The 23,257-nt window shown below is 37.9% G+C and overlaps 1 protein-coding gene across 9 annotated transcripts in view; it reads right to left on the reverse strand.

The window, feature by feature from the left end:
- THSD4 (thrombospondin type 1 domain containing 4) overlaps window positions 1-23,257 on the reverse strand; it is a 286,352-nt gene that overhangs the window by 23,180 nt on the left and 239,915 nt on the right. For all 9 annotated transcript variants that reach the window (XM_048955750.1, XM_048955751.1, XM_048955755.1 and 6 more), the window contains 2 exons: window positions 2,799-2,974; window positions 655-751 (listed from right to left, as the gene is read on the reverse strand). In XM_048955750.1, the coding sequence (XP_048811707.1) occupies window positions 655-751; window positions 2,799-2,974 (273 nt within the window). The remainder of the gene's footprint in view (window positions 1-654; window positions 752-2,798; window positions 2,975-23,257) is intronic.

The following is a 23,257-nucleotide window of genomic DNA, read 5'->3' on the forward strand; positions in this document are numbered from 1 at the left end:
CACTGTAGAATTAATGCTCCCTGTCAACGTTTTCCAAAGCATTTTTTGTAACATACTCTGTATTCTGTGTCTCCTCACATCACTGTACAGCTGTCCTTCATTACGAACAGCCTGCATAAAAACTTAGAAATTTGTCAAGGCACGAACAGTAAAATTAGAAAATTTACAAGTGAGTTTGGTCCTACTGTCCTTCAGAACTTCCTATTGGTACACACAGCACACCTCTCCACAGCTCAGAATCAAGATAATAATCTGTCCAAATTCTAGCTTGGAGAGGTACCAGTTTTATCTCTCATCCTCTCTGGTTGGGAGAAGAAAATGCAAATGAGAAGGATTGTTTTAAATTAGCTCAAACTCTGAAAAGAAAAATCTAATTTCTGAGACACGGCTACAACAATCCAGGTCAAGTAAAGCATACAGTTAACATTTTAAGAACAAAACTGTTGCTGAAAATAGAAATTTATGATGAGATTCCCAGCTACTCAGGTCAGCAGAAATTCACTTAACAAATCTATGCAGAATTCTATTTCAATGAGAAAGGTGAAATTCTGGGCCTTTCCCAAATTGTTTACACTGAACTTAATGGTACGGATTTCTCCATTAGTTTATCAGGAAACAGAATGTGCTTAGTAATAGGAAATACTGGCGTTTTACCTGGCCTCCTGTGAGCAAGCAACTGAGGACTGATGACATTGTCTCCCGGAATGATATACTCATAATGTATACCTGGGTTAGGCTGCTGGTGTATCATCTAAAAAGAAAAGCAGCCATTTATTAGCTTTTTCCAATCGTTATATAGCTAACGCTGAAAAATGTACTTCAACTGATCAACTGTGTAACATTATTTATCATTGGTTATTACAGAAACAATGCTTAATGATCGTGTTTAGAAGTGAAAAAATAAGGTGACTATGTTTGCAAACTGAGATAGCTTGTGATGGCACATAAACTGTTTCTCTAAACCTTCCATAAAAACCACAGGTCTGACAGGCTGTAGCTGAGCGCAGCTGCAGTGGGCAGGACCCACCCTGGCCTGGGCAGTCACCAAAACACTGACAGGGGGAGCTTGGCAGATGCCTCAGAAAATATGAGCAAGAAAAAAACAAAGCAGAGAAAAACAAGTGCCACACACTCTGATCTACAGATCAAGCCGCCTTTTTAATCATCAGCTGCTAACTTCACTCATTTAGCTTTGATTACTTCAGAACTGCTTCTACTGCTTTAAAAGTCCTAGATTCTCTGAGGGGTAGAAGGTCCAAAGTACACTTTAACTTAAAATCTGTTTTAAAATAAATAAATGAAACCCCAGAGCTTGCAGTAGTTCTCTGATCCTAACAAACCACAAGCCAAAAGACAAAGAATCACGCTATGCCACTGGCTATATGACCTACAGTAGATTTATGCTTCAGGCCTTCAATAATTTGTCACACCAATTAACACCAACGAAGGACACAGACCTTTCTTTTCCCTTATCCTAGAATCACTTTTCCCTTTTCAGTATAATAGCTAAACAATTCTGTAAACCATGTCCCTTAGAGATCATCTACTTTAAGCCATTTGATGATATGTTATCTGGAGAATTTTCTGTAAGGGTTGGTCCTTCTAACATTACATTGTTCTTTAAAAATACACCTTCTTTGTCTTTCGTGCTGAGAGAACCAAGCACTGAGGAGTTGGCTGCCAAGTACCCCTCACCTTCCTGCATCAGGACCCTCTTCTTAAGATGGTTCCAGGATCAGCTTCCCAATTGTTTCCATGGTTTTTCCACCACATTTCTACAACAGCTTACAGGCACATTAGAGTGAGCTTAACTGATAAAGTCCCTACAAATATATTGTAATAGCTTTCCCATAAGGAGAACGGAATTATACAGCACTGTTGCTTTTGAGATAGTGGACCACAGTATTTGAAGCAATGCACACCTCAGACTTGTAAAGCACTTCTTACCATCTTGCTAATGAAACCTGCAGTAACTTAGAGTGTTTTTCCTTATTTTATCTTACTGAGAAAGGAAGAAAGACTGCATGGTCTCAGCAAATAGGAACAACAATCCATTTGGAGTTCCCATCTGCAAATCTTTCCATTTTTCTACACAGAGTAAAAATGTAGAGTAGAGATGAAAACAGTTACATGCAGGACAAAGACTGAAGGAAGACATTGTATCTGTGTGACTACATATTTCAAACTCGTAAAAGAGGCTGGGTCATTCTGACCCTTGGATTTCTTTTAGCTAGCTCTCTTCCAGTACAGTATGGGAAGATAAATATGGAAAGACAAATATGGAAAGACAGGAAGACGCTATGCTGTCAGCTTATAATGAATTCTAATATTTCTCATATCTACAAGAAACATCTCAGATAACAGTCCAGTCAAATTAGATCTGACAATCCACAGTAGCAGACACCGAGCAAAACTAATAAAGCTGTGTCCATCATGCCAGCTTTATTATACTCACTGTAAAAGAAAAAAAATATACCAAGTATAAATTTAAACATTAAGATATTTTATACTTCAACTGAAGTTGTTTTGTGATACTTATTTGAAAATATCTCCTTAATCCATTTCCTGATCCACTTCTTCCTGGATCACCATATATTACGCATCAGTCAGACAGCAATAAAAACTTAAACATCAGCTCAGAGCATTATGTGAAAGAGATAGTAAAATACCCAAAATTGTGTTGCAAGAATAAAAAACAAAACAGTTACAAGTGTTAGTATTGAATGCAGTAAAGTGTGGCATGTGAACACCAAACAATTTTGTTTTTCCTCAGAAACATTATCCTACAAAAAACTTACATAGACATCGAGGACTTCGTTTGTTGGACCATCAGCTAAAAAGGACTCTCCTGCAGTGCTGGATATTTCATTTGGGCGCTTATAAGTGAACATTGTCCCACCACCTTCGTATCTTCCAGGTCGATCAATTGCCCAGTTTCCATTGATGATGGACCGCCCTGATCGACTCCGCAAGGCTGTACAGAACAGGGAGAGAGACACAAAGACATTGATCAAAAGAAATCACCTTCTTGTACTGGAATCCTATCAGATTCCCAAGTGTATGTCACACTGCTACATATTCCCTGACCTTGGGGAAAAACTGTGTGATAGTAGAAAAGAACAGTTATATTAACAGTTGTGCAAAAAAAGGCAAGCTTAGAAAACTTTGCCTGACTGCTCACATGACAGACAGAAAAATTAGACAGCTTGGAAATGTTTTCCAACAATTTTTCATAGGATGTCATACAAGTCTCTCAGCCAGCCAGTGGCACGCATTCTGAGATGCCAAGAAAGTGGTTTTTCTCACCTTCCTTTCCGTTGAACCAAGTATTTTATGAACAAGACACAACAAAACACAGAAGCAGATACAGAAAACCACTACATTACACAATGCAGAAGAATCAAACAATCAGTTAGTCTAAGGACACATGAAAATCCAAGGCTGACAAATATTCCCATTAGTCTTCATGAAGCCATTTGACTACACTTCCTTTTCAGAATATCATCTTTGCCAGAACATCTGCAGAGCCCTTATCTCCAGAACCAGGTGGACTGACGAGCTATGTGAAAATCTTGCAGATGGGAAAGTGACTTGTTAATCACATAATAGATAAGGAAGTATAAACATGGATTCAATCACAGAATCACAGACTCACAGAATGGGTTGGAAGGGACTTTTAAAGATCATTTTGTACAACCCCCAATCCCGCTGCCAGAAGCAGGGACATCTCCCACTAGATCACACTGGCCCAAAGCCCCAGCCAACCTGGCTAAGGAGAGCCCACTTTGGGCAACCACTTCCAGCACCTCAGCACCTTTGTGGTAAAAAATTTCTAATTACTAATCTACATCTAACTGCTTTCAACATGAAACCATTACCCCTTGTCCTACACTACTACAGTCTTCCATCACCTTTCCTGTAAGGTTCCATTAACGACTGAGGTGTGAACCAACTGTGCAGTGCATGTCCTTTGTGATCACGGAGAACACACTGATTTTTAGGTGCCTCTGCTCCCTCTTGTTTATGCTTCTTTTATCTGTATGGCTATAATTTTAAGTCCCTACTTAAACTCTTGTCATGTGCACATGCATAACTTCATGCAACATTAAATTTATGCAGCTCTTATAGTATCTCTAGGCTGCAGCCACATCGGATGCTGTTTAAGTATGACGGAAAGATTTGATCCTTTCCTCCAAAGGCTCTACTCAGCCAATTTTCAATTTCACTATAAAACACAGAATCACCAAGGTTGGAAAAGACCTAAAAGATCATCCAGTCCAAACAAATTGTTCTCAAATGCAGACTTAGAACAGACAATGAAATTTACTAATAATTTTGCTGCACACTGTATATTTAATACAAATTCAATGTACTAGCTTTCACTTTATAACACTTTAGGGTTGAGGACCTGGTTACATCAAAGATAGCTTTTCTGTCCTGTCACAGTTGTGAGAAATAGATAAAATGCGACACTTTCAGAGTCCTTGTTCAGTAAGCCAAAAGGTTTGAAGACTTTTTCTCCTATGGGAATTCTTGATGCTGACTAACCTACTGTTTGTAACTTGTTTAATCTCAATGAAATTATTTATAGAAGAAAACTTCATTGTGTTTTTTAAAAATATTATAAAATGTGCTTAGATACAATCATGTATCTAGGCCTCTTGTAAATCCCTATTGTTATTTGATAAAGTAATGATTCATTAGGCTAAGTGGGAGACTTAATCAGTCTTCAAGCATCAGCCAATTGGAATCTTCAGTTATGCTTGTAATTTGAATTCAGCTTGTTGAAGTTCTTCTTATGTAGAAAATGAGATATGAAGCACTGGTAACATCAATCTACTCCTAACTGCAATTATATGAGCTTTATTAATCCTCCCTGTACTAAACTGACATAGTCATATCTCTAGGAATGCTAAGGACTCAACAGCCTACTTCTTCAAGATGGAGAAACTAATTGTGTGAGAAGAACGTGTGCAATCTGCAGTATAAGGCAGTTTGTTATTAGTATCCCAGTTTGTACAGGAAAAGTAAGTAAGATCAAATTTGCTTTTTGTTCAAAGGGAAACAAGGTAGCAACTGAACAGAAAATGATTTGAAGTTGATAAATGAATTTAAAACTTCATATTATTGCATTGCCTTCTATCTAGAGTTTAAAGAAAGTATTGTTTCATAGCTCTAGATAAAATGTAAGATGTAGAAAGGTTAAAGCTTAAAGCAGCTGGCTACAGCCAACAGAATCTATGAGAAGGAAGCCCTTACTGAAGTCAGTCAAAACTGCCATTTTTACTTTCAAGCAACATATAGGATAGCCCCTGGATGACTAGTCCCTGTAAACAATCTTAAATGGTAACGTTTCATTCTTTTGTCTTTCCATCAGAAGCAAACAAAACCAAAACCAACCAGATTTTAGCAGCTGCACCATGTCATGGCACGAGTCATGGTGAAGAACTTCCTGCCTTCTTGGTCTCCTAACGAAAAGTAATTCAGTATAATTCCCAAAACTACACTAAAACAAGTAGCATCTTCAAGAATTTGCCACATGTGGCTCACAATATAAATATTCGTCATAATTTTACTCAATTCAACAACTTAAATGGCATAAGAAAGAGTGCTGGCTAAGATTAAATTGGTGTTAATAATGAAGCTGTAGAAAGATGGCTGCCTGGGAAACTATGAATCCACAAAAGTTTCATTTCAAATCCATCACCTCACAAGTCTGAATGAGGTCTCCCCATAAAAAAAAGAAAATGTGCCTCTTTTATGTTTGGATCATCCTGCAGCTACCACCTCCACTCTGCCCCCAGAAGAATTTTTATGGTGCTAATATTTTTAGCTGAAGCATAAAGGAGTACTATAAGCGTTGCCCTTAATTGCTCATGAAGAATTTCATCCTCATACAGTCTGTAGCTGATTTCATCTATCTTTCATTCTGGGCTCAGCTTCTTAACTAAAACTGTGCTGTTTACAGCAATTTTCAGTAATGCTTTGCACTGGAGTGACAGAGTATTGCAATACTCTATCAGCATGTAGCGGCAGGCTACAAGCTGGGCTACCATTCTGTGGCAAAAATCTCAATAGGCTATAGTTAAGATTGTATTTCAAGTAGCTGAAGAATTTCCAACAGTCCAGTTTACTGCTCTCCTTTTAAAGATGTTCTGTAGTTCATGCTTTCCTGCTTATTATTATTGATTCTACACAGCAACTTGAAAAATTCAGCAAGAATTTAAAGCAAAGATGGCCAGTGCAGTGGTGCTCTGTGAAGAATGAACTCACACCCTCTTTCAAGGTCAATATTTCATGAAGGTAGTTGATATCTGATGATTTGTAAGTGTAGCATTTCTAATCCCAATTTAAATTGCATCACTGCAACCAGAAAATTAAAAAAAAAAAAAAATCAATTTATCCAGTACTTCAAAGATAATTCTATTACTATATTTCCTTTTTATTGCATTTTTCACTCTTGCCATCCTTCTCAAGTCTAGATCACACGCTGAGTCTTCCCAAAGCTCCAGTCCCTCAATCTCATACTCACAGATGCCTTTAAAAAAAAAACCACTACAAAAAGCTTTGCATCACTCTGAACTAGAAAAATATATCATGGACTCACAGAATTGTAGGGGATGGGAGGGACCTATGGAGATCATCTATTCCTAACCCCCCAGCAAAAGCAGGTTTCCTAGAGGAGGTTACATTGGAAAGCATCCACGTGAGTTTTGAGTATCTCCAGAGGAGACTCCACGGCCTTTCTGGGCAGACTGTTCCAGTGCTCTGTCATCCTCACAGCAAAGTTCTTTCCCATTTTGTATGGAACTTCCTGAGCTCCAGTTTGTGCTCATTCCCCCTTGTCCTGTTGCTGGACACTGCTGAGAAGAACCTGGCCCAATCCACTCGACACCCTCACATATTTTAAGTATTGATACGATCCATTCATCCCTTCATCCGGATCACTGATGAAGCTGAATGAGAACAGATCCCTACACGAAGATGTAAAATCAGCATATATAAAAAGTAACTTAAATTTCCCCATTATTATTCTTGTGAAAAAACATTATCCAGTCTGCATTAAAACTTTCTATAAAAGTAAACTGCAATACTAAGTTACAAATCCTATACAGAAGAAAATGCAGCGTTCTTTACCATTTGCTAACTCATTTGCTCTGGGAAAAATCAGTCGCTTCCCATCTTCTTCAGCTAAGGTAAGTTTCAATGTTCCAGTTTACAGCAGTTTCACTCAACTTTTTTTCAAATACAAAATTTCTTTATCAAAACTACAGCATGGCATTTACAGCTTTACCACGAAGGAATTTTAAGAAGTGCTGTGGATGGAATTCTAGTAACACAATTTATTTTTCTGGTCAGAACTCCCCCGCCATTTTTGGAAACTGTTTTCAAGAGAAGCAATGGTATGAATTGGTTTTGAATTCCCTTCTATCTAAAGCTTGAACTATTCTACGCCTTGCAAGTTCTTAAATGAGCACACATGATGTTCATTCAGAAAAGCAGTTCTTTTCCAGGAAACAGACTGCATTCTTACAACTGTGGTCAGGGGGAAATAAAGCGAAGACTTGAGCTGCTGAAGTTAGATCCAAATGTCTCTCTGGTAATTTATCCTAGAGAAACTTGACAAATTGCAGAGATGCTCACAATTCTGGCCAAGGGCTGATAAAATATGGTAAAAAATTAACCAGTTAACATTCAGCAGAGGCAGCTATAAAAGATGAGTGGCTGAACAGATTGGGCTCTCCAGCCCTGCTTGTTTTGCAGCTGCCAATTAAACCAAAGTGTCTTAGAGGGCAAGTGTAGCAACTGCCTCATTTTTTGCAATTCAGCACAATGATTTTTACTTGTCTAATAACATTTGGAATGTATTTTGGTGTTCTACTTTAAAAAGTGTTTTAAGTTGAAATGATGTTTAAGAATGTTTTAGCTACACTGTTTTGACTTAGAAGCAAGGCCTTCTTCCCAATACTGTCAGAACAAGTACCCAGAAACAGTAAATCACGTGACTACTTCTGAATAAGCACTATGACAAATGAAGCAAAAGAAACACAGCTTCTATTAATTTTTCCTGTAGGAAAATCAGTTACATGGACCAGAATGCCAATCAGACTTGCAGTACAGAATGCACAATAATTACACAATTAAATGAACTTACTATGTTTATGACAATCTAAAAACACTGCAAGTCACACGTTACAGTGCAGTACTTAATACCCTGATGCATGCAGAGAATAAGAGAATAACAGCTGATGCTATCTGAATATTCTAAATATCCTAATTATAGCCTAATGCTACCTATAATAACATACGGATTAAAAATAAAGCAATAGGGACTGGTTCAAATGGATTCTCAAAAATAATTCCTTTCCAAAAATATGGTACAGTTCCCAGAGCACTCTGAGTTTAATTCAGGAGACATTAGCATGGCTAAGGGATTGCAACCAGAAAAAATCAAGTGATAGCAAACAACCTGACGGTTTTTTCACTGGCAACCAAGACAGGGGAAGGGAGAGATTTTTCCCGACCAAAAGCAATTAGGATTTGTTTTATGATTCTACTGACCTTCTCAAACTTCAGAAACTTGTGACATTGTAATGCATCAACTAAAGGCAACGATAAAAGTTGATAGAGACAAGTTTCTGTCTTTCTAATTACATCTTTTCCTACTATAAAGTTTCACCTGAAGCCTTATGGGCACTGTGTATGTACTCTTCTGACGTATTCAGATTTTAATGTCATCAACAAACCTGTTGCTGAAGGGGCAGGCAGGAAGATCTGTAAATAATATTCACATCACATTAAAAAATCCTGCTTTGTATCCTAACAAGTTTCATACAGTGAATTGCATTAAATTAGTTCTCCCAACTTTGTCCTGAGATTCTACTTTGGCTTTATCTTTCCAGAGCAAAAAATCAAAAAAAAACAGCATAAGAGACTAAAGTTCTGTCATCTTTGGTCTCAGTTACTGTTGTTTCAGTTGTGCAGCAGACATTCTGGATGCACTTCCTAATAACTACAACAATTTTATTTTTTAAAATGTGATATATATATATCTATATACCTATATACATATAAATCTTTTGTCAATTGGAAGATTGAGCATTGCAATCTTTAGTGTTAGAATGGATGTAGAAAGCCTAACAGTAACTAAGAGCAGAGGAGAATAATTGAGATGATGAAAAAGAATTGTACCAAGAAAATTTATCTTTGACCTTAATGACTGACTGTAAACTAGCGTTTTGAATGTGTAGGTTTGTATTGCCAACCGAAGTTACATGGAGATCTTAGAAAACTATCTTTATCATCAATGCAGATCACTGTGATGAAATCCAATTGCTTCAAAGTTCATTTACTTTTTGCTATTTGTCTTGCTTGACCACTTTTCTGTAACTCATCCGGTTTCTGGGCAATTTCCTCTCCTGGATTTCATGCCATCACCTAGCGCTGAGGTGTTCAGAATTCTATTACTTCCAAAGACATACTTAAAATACATACAGTATTTTCAGAATACTTTTGTTCAGATAGTTCTTTGAGATCTCATCTTCCTCCTGTCTTAGCTATTTCATTTAACCTTTTTTTCAGTGCAAAATCATCTACCATGTATATTTATGATTCTCTGGAATGCTGCATAGTTTTAAAGCCTTTTTCTTTTGAGTTTGACTATGTTGCAGGTGAACCCAACATTAAAGAACTAACAAAGGTAAACTGCAAGAGCTTTCTGTGCTTTGTCTCTTGTAGGCTGTGATCAATCCACAGTTCAGCTCTGCATTATGCACTGAGATGTTTCAGTGACTGCAGCACTGCATTCACAAAGGACAAATTATTGTTCATTTTTCCAACTATTTTTGGAGGAGATGTGCAGCTCCCTGATTTTTCCATTGAGATTTTCCAGCTACCCTTCTGATCTCCCATGCTGCTCACTGTAATGAATGGTCCCAAAAGCAAACAACTGATGGCCATTTCTATACTCTCTCTGGACATACCAGATATACCAGCTCAGCAAACAAAGCCAGGCAAACCCCAAAACCAAACAGCATTCTTTTGGCACAAATGGAAACGGTTTGCTTTGCTTTCAGAGTTGTAGTATCTCTGGTCTGACTCTGAAAATCATAGATTGCGTCTGATATTGTGCCAAAACACACACACAAAAAAAGTGGTGGACACAAGTGCTTCCCAAATCTGACACAGATGCACAATGTTCAGCCAGTCTCAGCCTTTGTGGAACTTGCTTATTTTTGGCAGGGATTTCCCAGGTTTTCATTACAATGGCAAGTCAATTTTTGCTCACTTGTAAATTTTCTTTTTTCCCTCTATATAATCAGTTGATCAAATCAGCAGCAATAGTAATGCTGCACAGTAATATGCTTCTGTCAGCAATAATTCTTTCTTTCATTACTGCTCAGTTTGTCCTCAGAGCATGATTTAATCTTGCTCTGAGCTCCTCATGTGCTTGCTCTTGCAAATCATCTCAGGCAACAAGTCCCAGAAAAAAACTCCTGATCTTTTCTACCTACCAGGAGAAAATAAGACATACTTGCTTAAACATCAAGGTTTCCACTTAATTACTGTAATCAGAAATGCTCATTTTCTACCACCACAACGAGCCATTTTCCTCTTGGAGCATCCATTAAACTGCTGCTCGAATTTTCCCCTGCTGATGCAGCTCCCTCCTCATTCAGTTTTGCCTATTTTTTCCTTCATTTCTAACTCCTTAAAGAATGTTAACACATCAGTAAGGGAAATGCTGGGACAGCAAAGCAGAGCAGAATAATTACCAGTGCAATAAATAACAGTCTTTGAGAAACAGAACTGGTATATCATATAGTCATACTATCTATGCAGACTCACGCACTATAAAAGAATTCCAAGTTCCAAGAACTTTCAACAAAATCTTCAAGCAAACCAATCCACACGTTACAGAACAGCATACGCCTTCAGCATCTATCAGAGAATGGAATATTTCCCCACATTGTTTATATGGTCTTTCCTGATACATACTGGTAATAGCCAGCTGAAATAAACAAGTCTTCTACTCTTTCTGAAGTCTTTTTGATGAAAAAAGAAGCAAAGTGAAGCGAACATGCACACTACAGCATTCTCACACCAGTCTCCACCACTGGCATCACTATCTAATACAGAGATATGATTATGACATGCACAAGATGCACAATTGTGTAGAATTTACCATGCTTCTTCGCCACAATTGCTCTTCCATATATCACACTCAATCTTACTGGGGAAAACTGCAATACTGAAAATCTAACCAGGGATTTTTTGAAAACAGATAGAAAACAGTGGTGTTAACCAATCAGAGGACTTTAATAGGTCTGTATACTTATGTTGCTGCTAAGAAAGGTGGTAAAAATTTACCTATATATTAGTTGGAACTTCTGAAGTACGGAGTTCATGAAGTAGATTAGAGGATGCAAGTAAAAAGGGAAATTAAAGCAGAATTTCAGCATTTTGGCGAATCTTTCATGGGAAGGAGAAAGCTTTTCCAGATACTTATATATTCATCTTTCATTTCTTTCTTTAAAGAAGGCAGGACATAACTAAGATTAAAGTTTATAACTGGCCATCCCAGAGTTGTCATAAGGCCTGACAAGAATGATGGTGAAATTACAGCGTAAAGGCATAGTTTGGATTTTTAGAATCACATATATACCTCACTAACAGTAGCTGTAAGCCAAATATTAAGTACCAATAGTAATGTGAAATAAACAACATTCAGGGCTAGAAACTAATAGTCTCTAGGAGGGATACACTTTCAACATAGCAAGTGATTTCTAAGTGTGCAACTTCATTGAATCCGCAGATTTTAGCATTTGGCATAGTTGCACCATTTCAGTTAGAATTTAGTTCTTATATTTCAGAAGCTGATGGGTCTGGCTCTTAATGTGTCTGAAGGCGATAGCTGAGCCTTCTGGCACAGCTCAGCTGCACATTAGTTAGCCCAGCATAGAAACATCGCACACATTTGGCCTAAATCCTATGGGTGGATTGCATTATCTTTTAATCTGTATACCACTTCAGTCAGAATGGCCAGATTACTAAAAAGCACGTGTGCAAATATCCCTCTCTTTTCTCCAGCTGGCATACTGAGAAGTATTTTGCAACTCCTTGCACTCTCAACAATTGCCAAGAACTTGAATAGTTAGGAGGCAGCTGAGTAAAAAAGAGCAGATTGTGGTATCTCTGGAGAAAAACAGCACTGTATCTCACGATAATCAAAAGTTAAAATAGAATTATAACTGCTTCTTTTGTTTGCTAAAGAGCTTTAATTCCTAGCAATGAAAAACTGGAACTGGTGAATGTTTCTAAGCTGTTTTAAATTTTAACTGGAATTTTTCAAACATTTTTTGATTATTGCGGTAACATCCAATACTGTAACTCAAAACACACAGATGTGGTGGTAGCTACAAAGCATTCCTGGGTGCCCTAGTTTAGATGTATCCTCTTCTGGCAGAATGTCAGCCATTCCCACCCTCTGGGGAGCTTCTTCTATACCACCCACTGTCTGGTTTCAGGTAAGTCCAACAAAAGTGCTGAGTCTCCTCTCAAACAATACAAAACTGTTTGAACAAATGCAGGTAACAGGATAGAACAGAGATCCAAAACAACTTTGTCCTACTAGAAAGTGGGTTACGGCAAGAGCCCAGAAACTATCTGTATTGCCAGGCAGCCAACTGGTCTGTCAGCCTGTGCAAAGCTGATATCCTGGCCAAGCAGGCAGAGCAGACCTGAACATGGAGACTGAAGTTATTTACAACAAGGTGAGTGACCAGAGGGTGTTATGGGTGGGAAAATTTGCTTTGATTCACTCAGCGGCTGTTACAGTACTGACACTGGACACAAACCAAACCAGACAGACCTTGTTCCACTGCCCACAGAAGTTCAGTGTTGAACTTGTTCTCCCTTCCAATACAAACTGATAACAACTTAGTACCTCTTGGTCATCAGCTTAAAAGAACACTGATTTATTACAGACTCTCCCTATTATCTGGCTCTCAGCAAAGAACAGTAATATATACATTAGTGAAAGGGTGTCTCCATTTACCTGAGAACACATTGCCTGAAGTTGAATTCCTGCAACAAGAAGCTGGGTGGAAAGAGGAAAGCTGGAAATACAGCAAGTCAGTTCAGCACTGGTATCCACTTTCTCATGCACAATTTTCTGGTCACAAATGCTCAGGGCAATCTTCCAGATGTTATTGGTTATGTCATCAAATAGGCAGTCAACACATTTAAACATAAAGAAGATGCTCAGAGATTGAACTGATTTGACATTTTTTTTATCAGAGCTATCAAACCACGTGAAACACAGCTGACACATGGAGGTAAGCCCAGCAATCCATGAACACAGCAAAAGTAGAAATAATCTCATTGTACCGATCATTTTTATAGGGCCAAGAACAAGAAAGAATACGATCAAATTATGTCATCGATAGCAGAGGACTATGCCAAATACAAATCATTTCGGTGCATCACTTCTCATTCTGTCGTTGTTACTCATTCCAAAACTAAAAAGCTAGTGAAACAATTTTTCCCTGGTTAACAAGGAAAGTATGGCTTTGTACGCTCCAAGCTTCCCACTTAATAAGACTGGCTAATTAACTGCAGTACTTTGTCTGTGGCACACATAAAGCAGCAGAGTTCAGATAACAGAAAAAGGTGAGTTAAGTATCCTTAGTACAAACTGCAATTATTTTGCCAGAGAGAACTACACTTAAATGTTTTAAAGCTTATGTTGGAAGCATGATACAGAATATATGGTTAAATGAAAAGAAAGTCTTTTCCCTTCTTTACTAAGCATTTATTATTTAATGTTTTATAAACTATCTTCTTTGAGATCAATTTCTGAGAAGTACAAAAAGTATACATATGAAGTATAAGAAAGTATAGGATCAGAGAACACCCCAAGTTGGAAGGGGCCCATAAGGACCATCAAGTTCAACTCCTGGCTCCACACAGGACCACTCAAACTTCAATCCCTACATCTGAGTATGCTGCCTTGATGCTTTTTAAACTCTGGCAGCTTCAGGCCATGGCTACAGCTCCGGGCAGCCTGTTCCAGTGCTCAACCACTCACTGGTTGAAGTGCCTTTTCCTAACACCCATCCTGTCACCTCCTACTTCCCTTCAAATGCACTGTAATACAGTGCAACTGAAAAGTTTGAGTGTGGGTTTTTTTTTTGAGAGTCTTATGCTACATTTATCATGACAGCTATCTATATTATATATCTTTATCGAGGGGATGGTGAATGTATAGAAATGAATCTTCTTAATCCATGTCATTGTGGGCTGCACCATAACAACTACCATAATTTCTTACTTTCACAGGCCGCTGCCAAGTCATAAAACCAGACCACTGGTAGTTCTATGTACATCTTATACAGCTAGGCCAGTACCTTAAGAGGTCCTCTACCATGCTCCAGTATGTTAAAGAGCAAGCTACAAGTCTGGTGGATAAAGCTATATAACTGTATGTGCTATGATTTATTGCAGGATTATCCTGCAAACAGGTTTGACTTCACGTACCCTCTTGGCATTGAGCGGTGCCCAATTGGCTTTTAGTCTATAACCTTGCCAGGAACAAAATGAGATCAAAGTTGCTTAAGCTACCTAAGAAAATTTTCATGCTCTGTTAAGGAAACACTGCCAGAGCAAAGCCTGACTCTTCTGCAATACTCAAGTAAATTAAAACACCTTCCCCTCCTCTCTCCCCCTCCCTTTTTAGTGGCTCTTGCTTCCCCCAGCTAAGCTCTTTGTGTATTTTTTGGCTATATAATTGCAACTGTTAAACTGGAGACACATGACACATCTTCCAAATTATATCTGATTATTGACTAATAAAATACAGAAATAGTCCAACTACTGACCAAACATAATAAAATAAAACAAAAAATTTGAGACCAGAAAGCCAAAGAGGATCAACTACATAAACTCAGGAGATTCTTTAGGATCCTTTAGAGACTAGGCCTATGGTATGCAACTGTTATACATACCTGATAGCAGGACTAGCAGTAATTGCCCCGGTTAGCAGAGCTATTACTTACATAATGTTAAGGAACTGAATGTGAGATGCAACTCATTCAGTAAAGCTACTGCGTAGCTTTTTTTAATGTACGTGCTAAAAAAATACAGAAAGCTCCAACAAACTAAATGAACCGAAAAAAAAGTCTTAGCAAATATTATTATTATTCCAAGTAAATAGCAATCCATATACATCTGTTTGATTAATTTTGATAAAAATATAAATCCAGATTAAAATTCACTCTTGCATTTTTTAAAATGTTGATCATTGTTAGAGAGTTTAACTTTGAATTGATTTTTTCCATTATTCTTGCTTTCAGTTTGTATGTTCTTTACCTTCTCCACTCCTTTCAACTTCCATTCATTTTTAGTTTCTATGACTAACTGCCAAAAATTTAAACTAATGCACAAACTCTGCCTAACTCATCCAAAGAAACCAAAACCAGTTGATCCAATAACAGCATTTTTCCCACTCAGGCCAACAAAGTCATTGCATACATCTGCAATGACAGAATCTTCTCAAAGAAAAAAAAAGAAAGAAAAGCTAAAGAAAGACAGAAAATAATACTGTAAACCTCTGCAATATAAATAAAGTACTGGCTAAGCAACTCATATAATAACCTTCACTGGCATAACACAGAGTCAAAAAGCAGCAAGTACTGCCCTCTGAAGTTCTCTGAAGCCCAATACCGCCGCCCTGCTGATCAGTTAAAGGAGCTTCTACCAACGAAGAAGTTCAATACTTTTCTCAAATACATCATGTGAACACACCATTTCTTCCTACTTCTCACTGCATCATATGAAGAGAGACTGGAAGGCTTTGTAATGTCTTTCAGTTACCCAGAAAAGACACATGCCAGGAGCCTTAGCAAAACAGACTTCTCCCATACCTCCATTTGAACTGTGGTGGGAAGCTCAGCACATCATCTGGCAACTGATGCTGAAGGCAGCAGCAGACCTTCAGTGCACAGATTCACAACCAAAATGGTTGGTTGTAACTTCAGTGGTTAGCAGAATTTGTTGCTTAACTTCAGTGAAAACAGAAATAAGTCCCACTCTAAACACTAAAACACAAATAGACTCCTTTTACAATGAGTTACTGTTAGATACAGTTTAGGAGAACAGTCACTCAAGAGCAGAAAGAATGTTTGGTAATTCAGTAGGAAGACAAAAAATATGTTTCATTTTCATACTACAGTATGCCACGGTATGCCCACAAATACTGCCAGTTAGTTTTATTTTGTTTACCTTTCTTTTACTTTCATTTAATGTCTTTCTTCTGAGTGTCTCACACAAAATCTGTTCCAGGTGTTTGCAAGTATTTCTTCATTACAGGTATTATTACTATTATTATGAGGTTTTAAAGCTCTTTATTCAGATCAGGTGTTACTACATATTGCCTTACTTCCCAAGCAAAAAGCCAGGCCTTTTAGCATGTTTAGGGCAACTCAGTTGTGGTGAAATCAATGGCACCATTGTAATTTACAAGCTGCTGAGGATCTGCCCCTGCTTGTTTGAACAGCAGCTTTTTTACATCCACAAGCACATAGGCATAAAAGTCTGCTGAAAGTTCAAAAGCATTTTTAATTTTTGTGCACTTCTTTTCAAACACTTCTGAAGTTGTTTGGGCAGTAGAGAAAACACTTTTATCCAGCAAGGCTCCAAAGGTGTTTAACACAGTTCATTGCAGTATGAGTGCTTAATGGGCATTTTCAGGCTGCTCCTTATCCTGCTCACAGGATCGTGAGGATCCAATTAATTAATGTCAGAAAAACACTTTGAAGATAAGAAGTACTTTCTGAGATGCTTTTCTCAAAGAACCAAGGAGCTTTTGTTTCAGCAGCCAAATTTGGGATGGAAGCATGAAATACAAAACCAAACACGAGTAGATTTCAGTAGAAAACACCACAGAGAGAAAGTGAAGGAAGGCAGCGTTGCAAGTTTTAATCACTGCTCTCACCTCCCCTCTGGAATTTACCATGCTGAATGGATTCTAAGCACTAAACAGCTACACTGCTATTGATTATTAGTTTTAAAAGACAGTGTCTTGAAATACTCCCATAACAAACAAATGGTCTACTAAGGACTGGGAGCCTTCCAAGGAAGGAGAAACCAAGGCAGCTCTGCTTAAACTCACAGGCACATATGCTAGACCTTGCACAAAATGTAAGGTTTGCCCCATTGCTGCATTTCCTCAGAAGATTAGTTCCAGGATTTGTCTCCTATTGATTTGAATTCCAAGAAAGCTGGATGATGATGACAGTCAAGAGATTCAAAATAAATGTATAATCCAACTGAATCCACCCTGTCATTTTGCTGGAGACACATCATGTGAAAAAGGGCAAATAAGTTTTGCAGAAAATAAATCCCTGTATATTCTGGCTTGTCCTCATATGTCAGTGGAGCAGAGGATAGCTGAGCTTAGATTCTGAGTGATGCTCAATTTGGCACTGGCTGGTCGCGTTCAATATACAAAGTGTTGTGATTACAGATTCACAAATAGCAAATTGCTCATTTCATCTAATTGTGTTCAGATGCACTTCCACGACTCCTCTCTTAAGGAATTTGGCTATGCCCAATGAAAACTCTCACAGCTAGATTAGTGAATAGAGCAGCTTATTATAGCAACAGATTACGGATTCTTCTGAATTGTTGGGACAACTCTATCTTCAAAGCATGCGAAGTTAATGAAGAACATGAGTGCAGATACATAGCAGGGGGATGAGATGTGATTGCATTGCTCTAATCTGCTCTGGTGCAGCCTCACCTGGAGTGCTGTGCAGAGCTTTGGGCACCACAGCACAAAAAGGACAAAAAACTATCAGAGAGCATCTAAAGGAGGGCTGGAAAGATTGTGAAGGGTCTAGAGGGGAAGACATATGAGAAGTGTCTGAAGTCCTTGTTTGTTAGGCCTAGAGAAGAAAAATAATGATCCTTAAATAAAGAATCCTTACAGGTCTCCTCCAACCCAGGATATTCTATGATTCTATGATAAAGTTGGTTTATCAGTTTCAATAGTATCACCAAGGCCTCATTCCTGCATAACGATCATGGTGTTTGGCCGTGGGACCTGAACCCTGCTCCACACTCTGTATTGTTTTTCTTTGAGTCAGTATACCAGGCTCCTATGGTGTTTGCTAACAGATAAAGTTACATTCTTACAACCCTTACACAGGTTACATTCTTAGGGAACTATAATGAAATGGATTATCCACCGTATTCCATCCTAAGGGTTTACCTTGTCTCAAAATGAGGATGTTTCACTAAGTTACCTCTAGTAACCTTCCACACAATCCAGTCTGGAACTATAGTCACTCAAGCTTCAAAATATTTAGAAGGAATTGGAAACATCAGATGAAGTCTTGTTATCAGGATTAGAGTTCAAGGGGTTCTCAGGCTGCTCACTATTTATGGGGTAAGATGATTGACTCAGTCATAGTATTATAGTGTTATCAGTCCCAAGCAAGGCCTGAGGCATAATGGCCAGGCCAAAGGAGGAGGTTGGGGGCAGTAGGGAGCATATCATCACAAGATGGAAGTATGCAACTTTGGGAGTACCTTCATTGACATGTCAGTAACAGAAGCAAAATTTTGTGAATACAATGTGTACAATACTTTGTACAAGTTTAGTATAATTTTTCTTGTATACAACGTGAAGAAACTTAAGATACTTAAGTACATTTGACTAATAAAAATATTAAAATTACCTTTAACAATTCCATGAAAACCTCACTTATGCAGTGTGTTTTTAATTACGCTTTAAGTTGCCAGAGCCAGGACAGATGCAGGAAAAAAAAATGTGCTATTCTGCACCATTAGGTGGAGTAGAAAAGTGACCCTTGCAGGTGGTGAACTGCCTTACCAGGAGAGAAGAAAAAGACACAAGAACTGCCACCTGGACATTAAAAGCTGCTACTTAGTAATTTTTAAGGGGAGAGCCACTTGATGGGCTGCTTTAAACTGGATGAGGGAAGAAAAAAACACAAGAAGGTGGCAGTGGATAACAGTTGGTTAAAATCTAAATCCAAATGAAATTTGGCTCTAGGTATACAGTATTGTAACAATTTTATGAACCAGGAATGCCAGAATGAAGGAGTAGCAGAAGACAACTCCTCTATGAGTAGATGCTATAGTCAGTGGTTATTGTTAAACCTCGTTAACTTATTCTACCTATAAGACATAATGAAGAGGAGAAAAGGAGGCTCAGGGGAGACCTCATTGCACTGTACAACTTCCTGAAGGGAGGTTGTGGTGAAGAGGGATTCTGCTGACACACAAACTGCAGCTAACTACAGCGGTTTGTCACAAAGAGGTGTGCTGAAGGACCACCATCAGTACTGTGCAATCTCAGGTTAATTAAAATACATCAGAATTTCTGTTTTAATCTTTTAAAATTAAACTACTTGCAGTACTATATAACAAATACATAACACTTCTAGAAATAATAGAAGGGAGAAAACACAATGGAAGAAAATCCTCTCTTTTCCTTGTAAATGTCTTCTGTCCAGCAGCTTGGAATGGAGCCTGCATTACAAGGCACGGGGAAACAATGGTCTGTTTCATTCATATACCTATGAGTAACAGACAAATGTTGCAGTTTCAAAGCATGATACCTCTCCCTCCAATTCAGTTGACTGCTACTGGCTAACAGAAAACTCGGTCAGTTGCTCATTAGGATCGTAAGAACATTTTTAAAATAACGCATGAAGAACTGTTTTGAATCAGAGACTCAAAAGAACGGACTGTGATATCTATTAAGAGAGGCAAAGGAAATTAAGGAGAACTTAATTTCTCACTGCATCAGTAGATACACTTGGAAGACACTGGTAAGTTCTTAGGATAATGTGCTTTCAGCAACACTTAAAAAGTCTCATAAATTCAAGTCGTGTTAAAAACACAACAAGAAATGGTGGTGATGAAGAGTTACAAACTCTTAACAAAACTGCTTCTTTATTTTCTAAGTTTTAATAAGACAACCAAATAAAAGTATTATTCACTTATAATACAAATTTCAGTTCCAAGCAACCCCCCTGACTTGACCTTCCCCTGTATTAATTAAATCTGGGGAAGGAATGGAACAGTTTTTAAAAGGAACAACAAAAAAATCAGAGCAAGCCATCACTCTGCATATATAGCCATCACTCGTAGCTCTGCCAGACTCAAGGAAAAACCAATCCTCCCAGCCTTCTGGAATATGAACTAAGAAGAGAATGATGAAGTGTTACGACAGAAATTTAAAGTAAACTTATAATTCCACTTATTGAAGGAATCTTTATTCTGTAGTCTGACTGAACATCTGTGGACACATTATACACTACAATACTGTTACCTTAGGTCCTCACAAGCAATTTAGAAGAAAAATGACAGGACCTCTTTTTGCCAATAAAAATGTATCTCTTCCCCAAGATTTCCAAAGCCTTGATATTACTTCTTATAAACATTCTTTGAGTAGACTAATTTTGCTCAATGAAACAGATGCTTACCTGGTGTATTTATTAACTTGGACGGGGGGGGGGAAGGAAGGGTTGCCTAACTTACCTTTGGAAACACAAGACAGACACCTAATGCAGTAACCCAGAGATTTGAGTTTAATTGTAATCCAATTATTAAGAAATAATGTACTTACTTAGTCAAAGAAAACCAATACAATTCTTATCTATAAACAATTAAAACAAATAATATTATTTTGATTATTTGTCTGAGAGCTTAATTTGCAGTTTGGTCTGAAGGCTCGTTCATTGGAAGAGGTCATGGCTTTGTTTACTTTGTGCTAGTGTCCCTCCCATCACAGAACCCAGATCTGCTGACAGAGCAACCTGTTTGTCCGTAACAAGTGTCCGTTTAGCACTAAAATTTGATGACATCGCCCTTGAAAAACACACTGCTACTTTATTTCTTTCTTTAAAAGGTAAAAAAAATGAAGATATATAAGTCTAATAAGTTCTAGAAAAATCACACTTAAAAGTATATTCATCTCTCCCATTCCCAATCTGCTCAATACATTCCAGCTAAAGCAACCTTTCTCCACAGTCACTTGAACCATTACACAATGATCTCTTGAAGGTGTGCTGTGGCCTCTGCTCCTCTCCCTGATTAAACACAGGTGTGTCACCTGAGAACTCCACAAACTCTGCACAGTCTGCTTCTCTATCACTGCTAGTTTTTGGCAGGGCCCTACATGCATCAGTATACCTTAACTGTCCCAACCAGCTTCACCTGGGGCCTCCACCCACCCTCCAGCCCCTAAGCCTTCCTCCTTCTCAAGGTTTACCTCCCAAACCCAATGACTTCAGTAGGACTACAAGTCAAAATCCTTATTTCAAGTTATGCTCAGAAGTTCCCTGCTCTGAAACAGCTCCGTGTTAAGAGCTTTATAGGTGCAGAGAAAGCAGTTTTACCCTCACATACCAATCACCCACTTCAACCGGCTGCGTGCTGATTAAAAGCTGAGCATTATTTTATTTGGTAGAAGTGCTGGTGTAGGTTAATGCAGGTGAATGAGGTAACAGACATTAGCCTCTTAAAGCAGACTGGCTGCAGCTGGACTATCATGCCCTTAATAAATGCTCTCATTTTCATTTTGTTTGACTGATGATCAACTGATATTCAAGCTTTTCTGTCTCAAGGCTCCTAAACCATGTCCAGGTTATAAGTACAAGCTGGTCACCTTCACTAAGAGCTTACTTAAAAACATCTAATCTTACAGCAGGCATTCATTCATCTGACCTGTAACACTGGCATGCTATCAAAATTTTTAGAATTGCAGCAGTTTAATTATAACGTATACATAAAATGAGTCTTGACTGTGGTTAACTACCTCTGTCATGGACACAAGCACAAATGAAATAATGGGCCTGCATGACCTCTAAGTACCTCTAAGTACCAATATTTTTCTGTCTCAAAGACTTGAAGCAGTATTCAATAGAAAACAAAGACACTGGGCAAGCGATGAAGAAAAGGATAAAGTTTAATCTCCCTTGACTAATTCAATCACACAGTCTATAAATCAAATTTTAAATCCTCATGTATACCTTGGATTTATTTTGGAATTTAATGCTGCAATGTAAAAATATTCTCTGCATATGAAGTCTCTTTATTGGATCCAACCATGAAGCCGCTAATAATGTAGATTTCTTCTAGCTGATTATTTCACTAAAAGATGTAAAAAAGAGTAAGAAACAAAAATGCTGAAACTTACAAGTTCAAAGGGAAATCAGCAAAGCAACATTAAAAAAAAAAAAAAAAAAGATAAAAATGTTTCTTCTATAGAATCAGACAATGATGTAACGACATATTCCAACTAAATCAAGGGATGCTTAGGGAACAAAGAAAGAGGTTTTTGATATCCATTTTTTCTCAGAATAAAATAAGATTAGGGAATAAAAGAATGCTTTACAGAAATGTCTAAGACAATTGAAACCAGGTTCCCAGACATTTTTTCTTAAGTTACGTTCTGCAGCATTTGAACAGCTATTTAAATAAGTAACAACTTCTCCTTTTGGCAAGAAAAAAAAAAAAGATATGTGTCTTGATATGATTTGGGAATTTGTCTATAGATAGTTTAAGAATTTGGACTGCTATCATTCATTCTTCAGGGGTAGCTGAGGCAGAGTACAACAATCATTTTGAATCAAAATTTTTAAGAAAAGGACAGTACTGTGACTAACACACAAAACAGCCATGACTTTGATGAACTCACAAAGCTAATGATTTCCAAAGGATGCATGACATTCCAAAACTGGTCCCTCACTGGCTACCTTAGAGGAGAAGAATAGAGCAGGAAGTCAGGTGTACTAAAGAGAGGAGAATCATCCAAGTTACAAAAGAAAAAACTTACACAAAAGGTAAGGATAGAAGCTGAAGTTTTAGATCTCTTACGAGGCCTGGCTGTAAACCAAAGACATCTCAACAGTGGTGAGCACTCTGACACACGGAAATACGTACAGGTGTCCTGTGTAAATTACTTGTACTGCCTACTCTGAGATGTACCTTTTTAAGTATTACTATTGTTAAGTTTCTAGAAGACAATGTGTGCCACACATGGACAACCATACCGTTAAGGATATAAACAGCACCTCAAGAAAAGGCAGCAATTAAGTACATTCACGATACGGAAGGAGAAAAGAATATATCTATTTCATGCTGTTTTATGAAAGAAAGCATGAGACTACTTCAGCCAAATGGCAGAAAAGCTGTATCAGGTAAAAAAAGATGAAGCTTACTA

Source organism: Lagopus muta, chromosome 10 (genome assembly GCF_023343835.1).
Source record: "Lagopus muta isolate bLagMut1 chromosome 10, bLagMut1 primary, whole genome shotgun sequence".
Taxonomy (NCBI): domain Eukaryota; kingdom Metazoa; phylum Chordata; class Aves; order Galliformes; family Phasianidae; genus Lagopus; species Lagopus muta.